The following is a 16,734-nucleotide window of genomic DNA, read 5'->3' on the forward strand; positions in this document are numbered from 1 at the left end:
TAGTCCCCAAGAGCAAAACTTTATGTGGCCATGACTGATTCACTCCTCAAATCACTTCATTTTAAAACAACATACAGCCCATGGCTGGTGTAGCTCAGTGGATTGAGCGCAGGCCTGTAAACCCTGGGGTTGCTGGTTTGATTCCAGTCAGGTCACATGCCTGGCTTGCAGGCCAGGTTCTCAGCGGGAGATACATGGGAGACAACCACACTTTGTTTTTCTCCCTCTCTTTCTCCCTTCCTTCCTTCCTCTCTAAAAATAAATAAAACGCTTTAAAAACACCTGACATACAAATCTCAAAGACAACATACATTAACACATTTATGGGTGGTCTCTGAAAACTATAAAAATGTTTCTTTTGTAGAAAACTTTTATGTCATTTAAAATTTCTTTAATAATTATACATATGCATCATCCCTGGACAATGGTGTGGGGACTGCCTGTGGGAGTGAGCACGTGCCAGATGGAGGGGGGCAAAAGGGAAAACTGGGACCACTGTGATAGCATAAACAATAAAGTTTTTTTGAATTTTAAAATGAAAAGATATACATTAATTCAAAGTAAGTTATCCACCAAATTCCTGAGCTGAAAAGAACCTTAGGGGGGATCACAAAAATCCTCATTTTTAAAGATTAGAAAACTAATGGCCAGAAAGATAAACTATTGCCTGAGGAAAGGGCATCTGGCTATTAAATAGCAGAGAGGAGGGGGGGTGCATGCACTGGAATGGGAGTAAAAAACAGAAAACTGTACTTGAACAATAATTAAATAAATTTTTAAAAATAGCAGAGCCTTGACTCTATACAATGTTTCTTAAAAAGGTTTCAGGGTTTCCTTTATCCACTGTAGTCTCTGAAACATCTACTACTACTGATGCCATAGCAAGTGAGACTTCAAATATCAATGTCAAATCCCCTAAGAACCAAGGCTAATGTAAGTTTATCCTAAGAAAATAACAAATCACTGACTACAGTACTAATTTTATAATTCTGAAGGAACTTTAAACCCTCCAAGTGTGTTTGTTACGTGGCAAACCCCCAAAAGCCAGAAGTGTGTTCCTCTGTATTCCAATTTTCAGATTATAAGTATATAGAAAAGCAGGTATTTCTCTAAACTCACTTTTTTGTAAACAATGTGTATACCCACTAGTATATACCTCATAAAAGCTCAGTTATCACACCTAGAATTCTTCCTTTAAAGCAAAACAGAAGTCAAATATAAAAAATGAGAAAGCTTATTAGAGTTCAAGATATCAAACTCAAAACGCATTTACCTGTTGCTAAAAATTACTAAATAGCCAGTTCTATTTTTAAAACACTGATTCTAAGCTGTTTCTTTACTCATTAAATAATAAAACATGAAACATACCATTCTATAACTAGATTCTATATTTTATAATAGTGTGCATTCTTTTGTAACAATGATTCAAGAGAAATTTGAATATACATCTATGTGCCAAGAAGCTGCTGGTATACATAGGTGAATAAACAGTCCCTCTCTTCATTATTTGGTGTAAGACTTAAGGGAAATTATACAAAATCCCAGACCAACACATGCAGCTTTGGCTAGACTACAGAACCTGTACAAAAAAGGGAGTGCAGAAGAAAACTCTATTCTATGATTCATTCTTTGTTCCTTTTTTGTGGACAGGTTATATGAAAACTTAGACACCACCAGTACTTCCCCCAATCACCTACTCTCCTAAAATTGCACATTAGGCAGGTTTTAAAACAGCCTGTGATGAACAGTTTTCAAGTTCCTAGAACTAAGCATCCAACTTTACTGTATTAAAAAAAAAAAAAACAGTAAGGAAATAAAAGTAGCAAAAATACCATCTTCATTTAAATTGAAATAGAATAGTATTCCCCCAATAGTATTCCCCCAATAATAGTATTCCCCCAATAGAATAGTATTCCCCCAATAGAATAGTATTCCCCCAATTAACAAGATTTGAGCTGAGGTCCAAACTCAAAAACTCTGAAGGCATTTCCCCACACAGGGAAAACAAGAAAAAAAGACCTAAGACAAAATATACTTATGTGTAACAGTGGGGAAAAAATGTGATGAGATTAGAGAGGTAATAAGCATGGGCTAGTTAACTCATACAGGGTATTATAAACTACATTTGCAGGCAAAATTTAGGTTTTGTTTATTAACATTAGTAAGGGAGAATTGACAGTTTATGGTCAGGGAAATGACATTATCTGACTGGTTTATAGAGATCACCTTGCATTCGAAGAGCACAGAGATCAACAGAAGGTTGGCGCACTATTTCCAGAGTAACTGTGGCATGGACTCAAGTTGTAACAGAGGATATGGAGAAGAGTAGGCAGAACAGAATGCACTTTCAAGGAAAAGAACAAGACTTACACGATGTACAAAATCATAATTTTTAAATGCTGGAGAAGGTATAATCATTTTTCATCTAAATTTAATGTAAGAATGAGCAATGTATTCTAAAAATAAGGACATCTATAAAAACTATGAGTAAGAACTGTTTTCTACGTTGCCATTTTGTCTTCTATGTGCATCCTTTCCCATCTCCCTATTGGGCATTTAGAATAAACTCCTATTTATGCAAAATCCAAATGGAAAGGTTCAAATAACCACCCTCCCAACTTCTGAGGGGGAAAGAGGAGGCAAGTCATTGGAGATCTAGTTTCTAAAAACTAACCTGAAGTAAAAAAAAAAAACCTGTCAACAAACTGACATATACAACAGCATGATCGTTCCAAAGACAAACAATGTACTTATAAGGACACTAAAGATGCAAAACATTACAAGCGTATTCCACCATTAGGTTAACTTTAAAATTATATTTTAATGCCTTGAATATATTCTAATTTCTTAAATATTACTAATTCATTATTTTCATTAACCAAACTATGCTCATGAAAGTTTGGTTATTTGGTGTAGTTTGATAAAAAATTTACAGATACAATGTAAAAATCTTCATTTTTAAACACTGTATGATCACTGTTCATCTAAACTTAACATGTTCTATGAAGCTATATGATATACTGGGTTGGCCAAAAAGTCCATATGGCTTTTTCGAGTAAGACACATTTTTCATTTTCCCCAACAACTTCATTGATTTGGATATTTTGAGTATGTTCTATTTCCCACGTGGCAGAAGGCTGATTGCTCTCAATGTCTTGATTTGACCACAATCAACTTCAAGTGGTCTACCTGACATGGAGCACTTATCCAGCAAACAATATCCAGCCTGAAACTTCACAAACAACTTTTGATAAGTTATTTCAGTCACAGCATGTTCTTCACACACTGCACAAATCTTTTTGCATTTTTTACCTTTCTTGAAATAATAAAGCATAATATGCTGAAAATGGTGTTTTCTTCCATCTTCAATATTAAAATGGCTACACAACAATTCACCAATTTGGTAAGTTTTTTTCAAATGCACACTGATATGACAGCTGTCAAAATATAACCTAAGGAAATTATTTTGAATGAATGAAGTTAAAACACTAAGCACTACTAGAACCATCTTATGGAAAAAACAAACTTCTGGACCAACTCAATATACATAAAGGTACAAAATCTATCCCATTTCAGAAAAATTAAAGAATTCTAAACTTATGAAACTGAAAAGTTCTAAGGAATGTCTAACTCACATAATTTTAATAGTGTTTCCAAATTTCACATGCATCACAATCATCTAGGAGGCTCATCAGACAGACTGTTGGGCCCCACACCTAGTTTCTGATTCTGTAAGTGGAAGGGTAGCCCCAGCCCAAGAATCTGCCTGTCTATTTTCATGATGCTGGTGCAGCTTGACCTCATACCACACTTTGTAAGCCCCTGCTCCAATACATAGTACACAAATTTCATTAAAAGATACTTTTCTTAATAAACACATGGAAGACTTTTTTAAATGGTGTATTATTCCATGGAATCGGAAATTCATTTCTTACAAAATTAACTGTTAACCTATAGGACATACCTAAACCCAACTAAAGAGTAATTACAGAACCCAATCCAACTTGGGACTCAAAAAACTGTAATTTAAAGAAAATAATTATGTGGCATTGTATGATAGATATAAATAATATGATATCCAGAATTGGCAAATCTAGACAGACAGTAAAATAGTGGCTTCTAGGGTTGGGGAAGGAATGGAGAATAACCACGAATGGGTTTGGAAGTAAAGTAAAATCCCCTCAATTATACACTTTAAAGAAGTAAAATTTTTGACACAAATCACATCTCGATAAAGCTGTAAGAAGAAGTTACAGGTTCACACAATAGCTAAGCAACATTAAACCAAATTTTTCCATTGTAGACTTAGGAATATGTAATTCTAATTAGAATATTAACACCTTGTCCCAAATAGAGCATACTTTATCAAAATGTCAAATTCTAAACTTCAGTTCTAAAACCAGTGAGTATACATAGTACTTGTAAGGCTATTAAATTGAAGGTATATAGGATATTATTTTCTGATATTAATGAGACAGTCCCTAGAATAATCCTATGAACCTAGAAGTAACAGTTCAATATTTAGTTGTAATTTCTGAAAAACTGCTCTATCTAATCAGGTTTTCTGTCACTTATCCACCAGGAGCAGCAGAACAGTCACCGTGGCTCTCAGGACCATATAAATATACAGAGGGAAAAATCATGATTTCTTCTACTCCTCACCCTTCCCACAATAAATATACCATTTGTATGGCTAGTGTGACAAAGCCTAAAATAAGGTGCCAGGTTGTCCTTATAAAAAGTACTTACATTAAATATGAGAGCTAAATGCACTAAAACTTTCCTATATCCATTCTTCTTTCTAGTTGCTGAGAGGATTCATACACAGCTTGCTTTTATGATTAGGGAAATACATCTTTTGGTAAAAGTTAAATTCTATAGTATCTCATTTTTCCACCCTAAAAAATAAATTTTAAAGGGGAGACTTGAAGACTTTCTCCGAATTTCAAAGATGATTTTAAATTTTCTGTTCCTTTATTGCTCTCTGTTTGAATTCATCTCTACTTGTTTTTCATCTATGTCCCATGACACTGATAAAACACACAAATACCTTTTTATAGCTAAAAGGACTTACGTCTCATGAGTTCCAAAAAAGAAAATGGGTAGTTTGTTTGTGGGTGGTTTTACAGCTCCATCAGGAACTTCATCTACCTAAAAGAAAGATCAGAAAAATTAAAATATTTAAAACCATACATATCTTAACACAAGAGAATAAACCAGTAACAAAGTATACAAAAGAGATCTGATAGAAAATGAACCCGTGCTACAGGTCCATAATACCTTAACCCTAAGTTTTGAAACCCAAGAAGCTCTAAAAACCAAGATACTTCTAAAAATTCATGTAGTGGTAAAACCTTGTCTGACATTGAAGCTATTCCATCAGTTTTCATGTTTCTACTGATGCTTCTCTGCAGAAATATTGTATTATTTATTATGTGCCATCCCAGGCATTATCAGGAGCAAAACATACGGTATATAGGTACCATCACCACCTTTCTAAAATCCCCAAATTCTAAGTTTTTAAACATATCTGACCCTAAGATTTTAGACAATGGAATCTACACTTGTTCAAAACCCCTAAATGATATTTCTGCAGTCTATTTTCTGCAGGGAAGCTATACAAATATTAGAGTAATATAAAAACAGACAAAAGTTTCAAGTAATTTTTCTCCAAGTATGAAACATACTCTGTTAAAGACCTTATCTACATGGCTGAATCATGTAAGTTACCTGTACCTTTATTTTTATAAAGTATACTTTATTGGTTAAGCTATTAGAGTTATCCTATTTTCTTCTCCACTTAATGCCCCTCTGCCCTGAATCCCCTCTGACTACCATTCCCACCCCTTAGTTCATGTTCATGGACCCTAGATGTAAGTTGCTTGGCTTCTCCATTTCCTATATTACTCTTAACCTCCTGCTGTCTATTTCATACCTACCATTTATGTTTATTACCTGTACCTTTCCCCAGTTCTCCCCCCAGCCCCTCCCCACTGATAATCCTCCAGGTGATCTCCATTTCTGTGATTCTGTTCCTGTTCTAGTTTGCTTAGTTTTTGTCTTAAGTTCAGTTGTTGATAGTTGTGTTTGTTGTCATTTTACTATTTATATTTTGATCATCTTCTTTTTCTTAGATCTAAGTCCTCTTAACACTTCATAGACCAAGAGCTTAGTGATGAACTCCTTTAACTTGACCTTATCTGGGAAGCACTTTACCTGCCCTTCAATTCTAAATGACAGTTTTTCTGGACAGATTAATTTTGGAAGTAGGTCCTTGCCCTTCGTGACCTGGAATACTTTCCATAAGGTTTCTTGCCTAAGATCTCTGTTGACACATCAGCTAACAGCCTTATGGGAACTCCTTTGAAGGTAATGGTCTCCTTTTCTCTTGCTGCTTTTAAGATTCTCTCCTTATCTTTAATCTTGACCAATGTAACTATTATGTGCCTTGGAGTGTGCTTCCTGGGGTCCAAGTTCTTTGGGACTCTATGGACTACCTGGAAGTCTATTTCCTTTGCAGATTGGAGAGGTTCTCCATTAGTTTTCAATTTCTTGCTCTTCATTTTCTCCTTCTGACACTCCGTATGATTCAGAATGTTGGAATGTTTAAAGCTGTCCCCAAGGTTCCTAGGCCTCTCCCCATATTTTTTTCAATTCTTGTTTCTTCATTTTGTTCTGGTTCAAGGTTTATTTCTTCCTTGTGTTCCAAACCGTTGATCTGAGTCCCTGTTTCCTTCCCTTCACTATTGGATCACTGTATATTTTTCTTTATTTCACTTTGCATAGTCTTCACTTTTCCCTCCATTTTGTGACCATACTCAATCATTTCTGTGAGCACCCTGATTATTGTTTTGAACTCTGCATGTGATGGGTTGGTTATCTCTTCATTGCTTAATTCTACTTTTTCTAGAGCCTTGATCTGTTCTTTCTTTTGGGAGGTATTTGTCTTAGTGTTGCTGTATTGTAATAAGGGGCGGAGCCTTAGGTATTATTCAGGGTGGGGTAAACTTCCATTTGTCACTGTCTGTGGGGGAGGAATCAGAAAAGGAACAGTGCTGCTTGCTTGGCTTTCTGCTGGCTCACAGTCACTTCCCCCGCTACCCACAAGCAAACCTGGCCCTACTGGTGCTGACTCTCGGGTGGATTGTTTTGTGTATGTTCTAGGACCCTGGGGGTCTCTCCAATGAACTGTCCTGTGAGGCTGGGTGCCTCCCCCACCACTGCAACCCCCCCCACAGGTTTATAGTAAAGTCTTTCAGGCTTTCTTTCCCAGTGCTGGTACCCTGGGTTGTACAGTCTTTCTGGTCCCCAGTTGTTTCTCCTGGCTTATTTGCACACAAATGTGGGCCCATCCGGTCCACCAGCTGCTGCCGCCTTGGCTGCCCAGGCCTCTTTGCCCCAGCTACCCATCTCTGCCCCTCCTACCATTGTAGATTAATGTTTCTTCTTTAACTCCTTGGTTGTCAGACTTCCACAGTTCCATTTTCTAGAAGTTGTGGTTGTTTCTAAATTGGTTGTTATCCATTTAGTTGTGCGAGGAGGCAAAGTGTATCTACCTATGCCTCCACCATGGCCAGAAATTCCCTTTTATTTCTCTTTTAATCCTAATTAAGTAAGAAAGCTTCAGGTGCTCCTATATCTAACATATCTCTAATACTTGTTACTTTGGCTTATTAATAAAGGGAAGGCAGATCTCAGTTAATTTAATAGCATTTCAACTTTATTTTTTATTTAAACTTCATATGAATATTTTTCACCTAATTTCAAAGACACTTCAATTAAAAAATTGGTTGACTTTGTTAAGAAGGGAGCAGACCATCAGAGGACCCACTATGCTTTACATGCATTATTACCATGTGGAAGAAAAGACCATGGAACTTCTGGTCAAGATGATGTTATAGGTAAACATGGCTTGCCACCTCACACAACCACATTAAAATCGTAACTATAGAACCACCATAATTCAGAACCGTCAGAAATCAAGTTGAATGGAAGTTGTAGAACTACAAAATTAAGGAAGAACCACATCAAGACTGGTAGGAGGGGCGGAAAGGTAGAATGGGATGCTTCCACACCCTAACGTAATGGATAAAATCAGAATGGATATCTTAGGAGCAAAGGGAATCCTGACATATCCCCAAACCGGGTTCCCCAGCCCAGGGTTCCAGTGCTAGGAAGAGAAATCTCCAGAACTTCTGGCTGTAAAAACTAGTAGGGATTAAAGCTGTGGAAGACAGAAACTTCTGCAGTCCAAAGCAGTTCCTCGCAGGGACCATGTACATACTTACTCGCGCTCTTCTCTAAGCTCCAGCATAGGGTAATAGACTAAAAGTCATGCAAGACATATGGGGAGGAACTTAACTGTCTGGTATAAGGGCAAGATTGGGCCAGAGTGGGGATGGGCAGCTTTCTCACAGACCAAAGTGATGGTAGAGGCAACTGTTCCTTTCTGAGCCCTAACCCTACTGAGCTACAGAGCCACAGAGCTGGCAGGCAGGTGGCATATCTGGGACTCCATTAACCTGGCTCACAGTTTGCCCTACCCTAGTGATTCCCCGAGGCCCTGACCCACCCAACTTTTGGGCCCACCCTAGCTGTTTTCATTGGCCTTTCCATACCAATGACTTGTCTTGGCCCATGCCAAGTGTGGCCATGTCATATTTTCCTAAATTCTCTCAAATAAGCAGCATCTGGCTTTAGTGAGCCCCTTACCTCTCACTAAGTTGTCCTAGGGCCAGTACAGCAGCTGGCTTTGGTTCACAGACTGGCCTCACCTGGGCACTTCCAAGCCCAACAAAACTAATAGCCATTTACAGATTGTGTTGTAGCTTATGCTATGTGACCCTGGACAGAACACAGGTGGTGGGTGACTCTGGATGTGCCAACAGGAGTCAAGGCTAAACTACAATAGGAGAGTGTACACAGTCCACTCAGTGAGGGCACCTTGAGGGGACCTATTATCCAGCATGGGTAATAGGAGAGGCTGTGCTAAAGGACCCTCTTGCATTAGGCCACACTAATGCAAACCTGGGAGACATAGCAGTTCTACCTAACACACAGAAACGCAGGGAGGCTAACAAAGAAACATGGCCCAAATGAAGAAAACAGAACAAAACTTAAGAAAAAATACTAAGCAACATAGAGATAAACATTGTATCAGATGCAGAGTTCACAACACTAGTTATAAGGATGCTCAATGAACTTAGTGAACTCAACAACATATAAAAAAAATGCAGTCTAAAATGAAGGGTACTCTAAATGAAGTAAAGAACAATCTACAGGGAATCAACAATAAAGTGGATAAAATAAAAAATAAACAACTGGAATGTAAGGAAGCAAAAAATAAATAAAAAATAATAAACCAAGAAGAAAAAAAAAAGAATTAAAAAAAAATGAGGATAGTGTAACTTTAGCATACCAACATTCACATCATGGGGGTGCCAGTAAGAAAAGAAAGCAAGTAATTGGAAATGTGAAAAATAGTGAAAGAAAACTTCCATAATTTGGTGAAGGAAATAGACATGCAGATCCAGGAAACAGTCCCAAAGATTAATCCAAAGCAGCCCAGCAAATCTATCATTTAGAATAAAAGACAGATAAAGAGCTTCCCAGAGAAGAAAAAGCTAAAGGAGTTCATTACCACCGAACCAATATTATATGAAATGTTAAAGGGCCTTCTTTAAGAAGATCAAAAATAGAATAAAATGGCATGCATATCTATCAACATCTGAAATGAAAAAATAAAACTGACAAACAAGCAGAACAGAAACAGATTCATAAATACAAAGAATGTTTTGATAGCTGCCAGATGGGAAGGGGGTTGGGGTAATGGGAGGAAAAGGTGAAGGGATTAAGAACTAATTGGTAGTTACAGAACAGTCACAGGGATGTATGTCAAGTACAATGTAGGGAAGGAATACAGTAGTCAAAGAATATATATGCACGACCAATGGGCAGAGACAATGGTGTGCATTGCCTGAGGGATCAGGGGGTAAAGGAGGAAAAATTAGGGACAACTGAAATAGCATAAACAACTAAATATATTTGAAAAAAGAAAAGTACACTACCCAACACCCTTAGGGACTTTAAATTTCCTCACCTATCTGATCGATAATTATTTCACCTGTCATTTCAAATTTGTAAGAATGCCCCAAGAATTGTGAAAATCCATAGAAGCCTTAAGTCAAGGGATATTTTGTCAACTTAAATTCATATAGTTCTTTCAGCTAGCAAACAGCTTTAAAAGTCTGTGCAAAAATGTCTAGCACCTACAGAGTTTATTAGACAATTGTTTCAGGTTGGCTTTAAAATCAATTAGTACTGGCACAGGATTATAAAAATGTTGCAAGACATAAAAATTAATGACATTTGCCCTGTCCAAGCAGGTCAGTTGGTTAGAGCACCACCCCACTACACCAAGGTTGTGGATTCAATCTCTGGTCACAGCACATACAAGAAGCAACCAATGAATGCATAAACAAGTTAACAAATTAGTGTTTCTCTCTATATCTCTCCTCCTTTCTCTCAAAATCAGTAAAAGTACAAATTAATTAGTGAACTTTGAGAAACAGAAACAGAAAATGTTAAATTTAAAATAGAAACAGATGGTTGTCACTGTCACTGCTAAGACTTTAAATACATATTCTAAATTCTCTAGCAAAGACTTAGAATTTGTGATTGGAAAGAAGACAGAACTAAGAATGTGATTCTTGGACATATATAATACATCAAACCAGATTCAATGGCTTCTTAAAAAAGGAGGCAAGGACGGGCCTGTGAACCAGAGGATTACGGTTCGATTCCCAGTCAGGGCACATGCCTGGGTTGCAGGCAGGTTCCCTGCAGGGGATGCACTAGAGGCAACCATACACTGATGTTTCTCTCTCTCTCCTTCCCCTCTAAAGATAAATAAATAAAAAATTTTTAAAAAAAAAAGAGGAGGCAAGGAAAAGAGAAATATCCATTTCAGTATGAATAAATGTGTTAAATATAGAACTTATAAAATAAAGGAAAAAACTCTAGCCCTAAGGCTACTTTGTTTTGGTTTTATCAGCATTGAATCTTACCTAACACTAAAGCATGAGAGGAGGATGAGGTCCTTGGTATTTTTAAAAACATTTTCATTTGGCTTTTAATTGTTTTTGTGCCATAGAAATCTGAATACAGATAGATGTATGTATTACCTCAGATTTCATAACACCTCAAAATAAATAACAGCGCTAAAACCATGAGAAAACCATTTTGGAGGGGCCTTAAATCCACCAAGTACCCCTGTGCTCTATTTAAACTTAAAATAAAGTGTTTTATAAGTGCTTGATTATGCACTAAGGACTGCAAGGGTTTAAATTATGAACTGAAAGATACTCAGTTTGTGTCCACTGACCTGAAGAAGCTTGCAATCTATTTAAAAGTTAGGGCCTGCAGGTAAGAGTTAAAATAAGATAGTCAGAAAGGAAATAGATAAGAAGGTCAAATAGATAGATAAGGATTAAGATAAGGGATTGTTCAAGTAAGACTCCACTAAAAAGGTAGGCTGATAAGACAGGGAGAAAAAAATTTTCCAGACTGGGGAATGAAATTGTAAACTGGAATATGTAGAGTTAGATGGGAAAAATCAAGACACTGAACATTTTACATTTCGATAGCACTCAGTAACTCACTCCATGATTCTCTGTAATCAACAGATGTTTCCTCCAGCTGCCATAATTTTAATTATCTTTAAGAAACTCAGTCCTCAAAGAGCAAATTAGTGGAAATTCATTTATATTTAAGGAGAATTTTTAAATTTACTAACCTAATGGATGTCAACATTTTTTAGGTTCCATCATTACCTTAGAACATGATTCCTATCAAAAACTAACACTTCTTTTTCTGAAAATAGCACTTAGGACAATCTGAATTCTAACTGGCACAAAAAAATCCAGGCTTCTTAATCACCTCTGTACCACTAGATGTGCACCCAGGAGTCTAGGTATTCCTCATCCTTTTGCCCCTATGAAATGATCAAAGAGGTAAAATATCTTATTCAAGGTCATAAGGCAAAATACATGAATAATCTTGTTTTTTTTATTCCTTTGAACTCATTTACTATACAATTTTCATGACTATTTAGTCCTGCAGTTCTTTCTTAAACAAGCAAATCCAGCCCCTGCAGGGTAGCTCAGTTGGTTGTTAGTCATTCCAAATCAAGGTTGAGATATATGAAGGTTGGGGGTTTATCCCAAGGCAGGGCAGATACCATAAGCAACCAATGAATGCATAAATAAGTTGAACAACAAAATCTTTGTTTCTTTCTCGCCAAAATTAATTTTTAAAAATGTTTAAACAAGTAAATCCAGAAGGCCTCATCAACTACAAACATGAATACCTGTAAATTCAATTTAATCACGTACAGTTCTTTGATATCCAAGAGTTTGCATAAATTGAATTGATATTATGCATTTTACTCGAAATACAGAAAATATCAATGTCTCATTAACTTTTAAACATAAAACATAATTATTTTCACCAACAATAAAACATTAACTGGCATCACATTTAAGTATATAATATTAGGAAAACCTGGCAAAGTACGTTAAAAACAATCAGTAAGGAAATGCACGAAGTATATGCAGAAACACCTAGACTTTTACAATTACATGATAGGTTACTGGCCAAAAAAACGCAAATGAAAGGCTGGGTTACAAATGAGACTACAGGAAAGCCTGAGGGAGAAAGGACAGGAGGAAAAAAATTAAGAGAAAAGGTAGGATGTAGGCCCCTAGGAAAGGTAGCACCGCTAAATGCGAAGGCTAGAAAATCACTTACTCGAGCCGGCCAATGAGGGTAACCCTTCATCTTGGCAAAGATGAGGTCTCCAGGTTTGAAATCGCGAGTCATGTTTCGTGAGGGGCGATGCCGGGGATCTGGAGCTGAAGACCAGCAAGGGGATGCGAAGGTACGGACGGCGCGGGGGATGCTGCAGGACCTAGACTGCCTAGAACTAAGATTCCCGAGAGCCAGGAGCTGGAGGATGCCTTGGGGTGTTCCAACGCTTCTGCAAGTGAGAGCGCGGAGGACGGTTAAAGCTGAGAAACTCGGAAGGAGGGGCCTACGGGGAGGGAAGGAGGAGGGGAAGGGAGGACCGAGAGGAGTGGGGGTGGGAGAGCGAGGGGGAGAGGCGCCTCCCGCTCCTCCCTTGCGAGTGTGCGGCCTGCGCAGCAACCCCAGCGCTACCCGCCAGACTTCAGCAGGTCCAACCCTCTGCGACCGAAAAGACGCCACCCGCTGAGGCAGAGATGCTTCTCAGCCCTAATTTCCCCTTCCTCCCACCTCATCTTTCCTCCGGCTTTTTCCCCAGGGTTTGAGCCCCAGGAGGGAGGAGTCTAAGGGGAAAAAAAAAAACAGCAAAAGAAAGAGGAATCTTCTCTTTCCATCCATATACGACCACTCCCCCTACAAGCTGCTTCCCGACAACCGCAGCCCAGTGCCGCCTGCCCCTCCGCTATCCGGAGGCCACGGCCACTTACCCGCTACTGCCGGGAGCGAGGCCACCGAGGGGGGGCGGGGCGAGCCTCCGCCGCCCGCTCACCTGCCGCGGCTGTGGACGCTGAGGCTGCGGTGGCGGTCCGGCCGCCACTGCCTGCGTCCACGCAAGCCACCTGCGCCACCGGCTGCCGCAGACTCGTCTCAACGGCTAGGAATCGCAACCGCCGCCGTCGCCGTCGCTGAGCTGCTCCCGCGCAGCTCCCGCTCGGCGCCCGCTAGCACTGGGGCAGGACCAACTGCTTGCTGAGGAAGGGGGAATAGCTCAGCGCCAGCCTAAATATGTGGATCCCAAGCGGAACTACAGGCGATCCAAATCCTCCAGTTCTCTTTTTCTTAATAGTTACAATGAAGCTGAGAAAGATACAGATGTAAATGAAAGGGGTTGGGCGAAAATAGATTGGCCTGCTGAGGCTCCCCCCTGCTGTGTGCGGAGTGGTCAGGCCCGGCCCGCCCCTGCTGGCTGCTCTGCGTGTATGTTTGTATGTGTACTGTATGTAAAAGGCCGGGAGGGAGGGAACGATTGTTGTGGATGGGTTTTGGGAGCGGGTACCGGGCCTTTAGCCCTTAGCTGTGTGTTAAGAACCTGGCAGCCTACACTGCATGTTCTTGCATGGTTTCCCAGGGCGGAGAGCCTTTAATGTTGCACTTGCGCGGTTTGCACCATCCAAAAAAAGAACTGTACAAAAACCCATAGATGAAATCCGAGCATTAGGCCGTTGCAGAGTGCAGCTTGTAGGCCTCTTACACCTCACTGAATGGGCCTCACAATCTCCTATTTTTTGATTTAGTTATATGAGAAAGCCCATTTCTTTTTAATTTAAAGCACCAAAAACTGTTAAGAAAATACAGTTCTAACAAATGCAAAATGTGATTAGAAAATGACAGGAAAGCATAAGCTTTTTAGATTAGATGTGGGTTTGGGCCCTAAGTAAATTTTAGCTGCGTCTAAATTTTATTTCCCTAGTAGAATGGTGACTAGTAAGTGGTAGTGTAGAAGTGTTACTAAAGCTAAAATGTCATTTTTTAACATATTCTCCAGGGGATTTCTAAATTATTTATTTTTTTGGTTCTTTAGCCAATACTTATCTACAAATATAGTAAATAAGGCGTTTTGAATATTAATAAAAATCTTAAGTTTCTGTTTTATCTTTCATTGAGTCCCCAAAAAAGTACCTACCCTGTGTCAGGCACTCTTAGGTGCTGGGCATACAACCATGAATAACAAGCACAGATACTTCCCATTTAAAACAATGAAAATGAAAAAAGCATAGAATATTAAATATATAAATAATGGTACGTAGTTCCTTTAAATGAAGGACTCACAACCAGGAATCGGGAAAAGCTTTAAGTGGGTAAACGTTGCAAATAATTTTTTGTAAGCTATACACTTGCCTTTAAAAGGAATGAAAACAGACATACCCAATGTAAAATGTCCTGCAAGTACTTTCAAGAGACTAAAACAAACCTCAGCAATATATAGAGGATTCCAAGTGATGCAGAAAGAGAATGACTGGCGAGGGAGAGGAAAGGGTTGAAGAAACAGCTCGAAGCTTCTCATCCTGACTTTGAGTTTGATATGATGTACACTCGGGAGCTAATAGTATACATTGCTGAGCAAGAAAGGGGAAAAGAGGATTCTTTAAAAAGTCATCCTTGCTTGCTACAAAAGAGGTGACAATAGAAAGAAGCTGGAGGCTACTGTTTTACGCCCTATGGACTCCACTTCTGGATAAGACTTAAGTATGAAAAAGGCAAGAAAGAGCACAGCTAAGGACACAAAAGAATAATTGTTAGGTGTTAGTCATAAATTTTGCATGGGAAAAAGTGAAGAAAGATATATTAAAGGAAATTCCAAGACACTGTGTAGGGAAGACAAAGCCATCATCCAGTAACCACTTTTTGTGCACCTCCTTTGTTCTAACGCCTTAAGGCTTTGCAACTCCAAGCATGGCCCAGGCCCAGCAGCATAACTTTACCAAGGACCTTGTATGAAGAAACTCAGTCCCTCCCCAGAACAGCTAAATCAAACTCTGCATTTTAACAAGATCTCCAGATGACTCTTAGGCATATTCAATTTTGAGAAACAGATACAGAGGATACTACAGACTATAGGAACTTAAAATCAAATAAGGAAGACAGACATGTAATAGATAAATCATAATATTAAGAGACAATGTTCTATTAGTGTTAAATGATAATACCAAGAAGAGGGAGTGGTTACTGCTATAGGAGGAAGAAAAGTAGAGGGGGAAATGGAAAAGCACTGATCTTTCAGTGTTAGTGTTTTTTTTTTTAAATACAAACTTAGCTCTTGCTCTCTTTAAGTTTTGGCAATTTCAATTTGAAAGTCTCTACACTATGGTTGATACCCTTTAAACAATAAGTAGAGGAAAAACAGGTGATATTTTTAGCCTCCAGAGAACAAAAGCCCAAGATCCCTTTGAGCAGCAATTCCGAATGGAAGGGGGAGGAGAAGAAAAAGGGTTGGGCTCATCAGAGCCACTTGGAATGCTTTTGCTGAACTATTGGGAGCCTGTATTCCTCTCTAGCCCTGTTTGATGCACCCCTCCCCCATAGCCAGCCTTAGGGGAATGCCAACAAAACTATAGCAAGATAGAGATTAAAGGAGCAATGAGAAAGTTGTAAGAAGACAATTTCCAAAACCAAAGCAAGAGGGAAGAGGAAAGGAGATCTAAATGCACTGAGGCAGAAACTTGACTTACATTCTTTCATTTAATCCAGGTGCTAGTATCCCCATTTTACAGATGAGAAAACAAGCTCAAAGAACTTTAGCAGCTTGCCCAGAATCACAGATATAGTCAGGCAGCCAAAGCAACCTTCCACCCAGCCTTGTTCTCCAATTCCCGCCTTTATGTGATCCCACACCACCTCTAGGTGGAGCAGGGGGCCAGCAGCTCTGCAGGCAGAAGAGCATAATGAGAAAAAGATGCTGGAAGTAAAAGCAGCCCAGCACTCTTCCACCTTCTGCCTTTGGACTTGAAAGCATTCCCAGCTTCAGATATCCTAACAATCCCCCTCTGCCCCACCCCATTCCCTAGCTTGTCATCACCACCAGCCCATTCTGTTTAACTCCTTCTAGTCCTAAAGGACTCAACCCAAAAATCACCTCTGGAAAAGTTCCTGTCCTTATCTCACTATGGCATAATTATTTACAATTCTTCTAACCACTCTTATACTACTTAGAAG

At 38.9% G+C, this 16,734-nt stretch overlaps 1 protein-coding gene across 5 annotated transcripts in view; it reads right to left on the reverse strand.

The window, feature by feature from the left end:
- Window positions 1-13,750, reverse strand: part of PSIP1 (PC4 and SRSF1 interacting protein 1) — a 42,125-nt gene extending 28,375 nt beyond the window's left edge. For 2 of the 5 annotated variants that reach the window (XM_037132067.2, XM_037132065.2), the window contains exons 1-3: window positions 13,509-13,748; window positions 12,808-13,036; window positions 5,075-5,151 (exon numbers count right to left, since the gene is read on the reverse strand). In XM_037132067.2, coding sequence (XP_036987962.2) covers window positions 5,075-5,151; window positions 12,808-12,879 — 149 coding nt within the window. In that variant the 5' untranslated portion in view covers window positions 12,880-13,036; window positions 13,509-13,748. Of the gene's footprint in view, window positions 1-5,074; window positions 5,152-12,807; window positions 13,037-13,508 lie in introns of all 5 variants that reach the window. The other 3 variants (XM_053656516.1, XM_037132063.2, XM_037132064.2) reach the window with 3 other exon arrangements.
- Window positions 13,751-16,734: the final 2,984 nt, after the last annotated feature.

The sequence above is a fragment of the Artibeus jamaicensis genome, unplaced genomic scaffold (genome assembly GCF_021234435.1).
Source record: "Artibeus jamaicensis isolate MK-2021 breed Jamaican fruit bat unplaced genomic scaffold, CSHL_Jam_final scaffold_1964, whole genome shotgun sequence".
Lineage (NCBI taxonomy): Eukaryota > Metazoa > Chordata > Mammalia > Chiroptera > Phyllostomidae > Artibeus > Artibeus jamaicensis.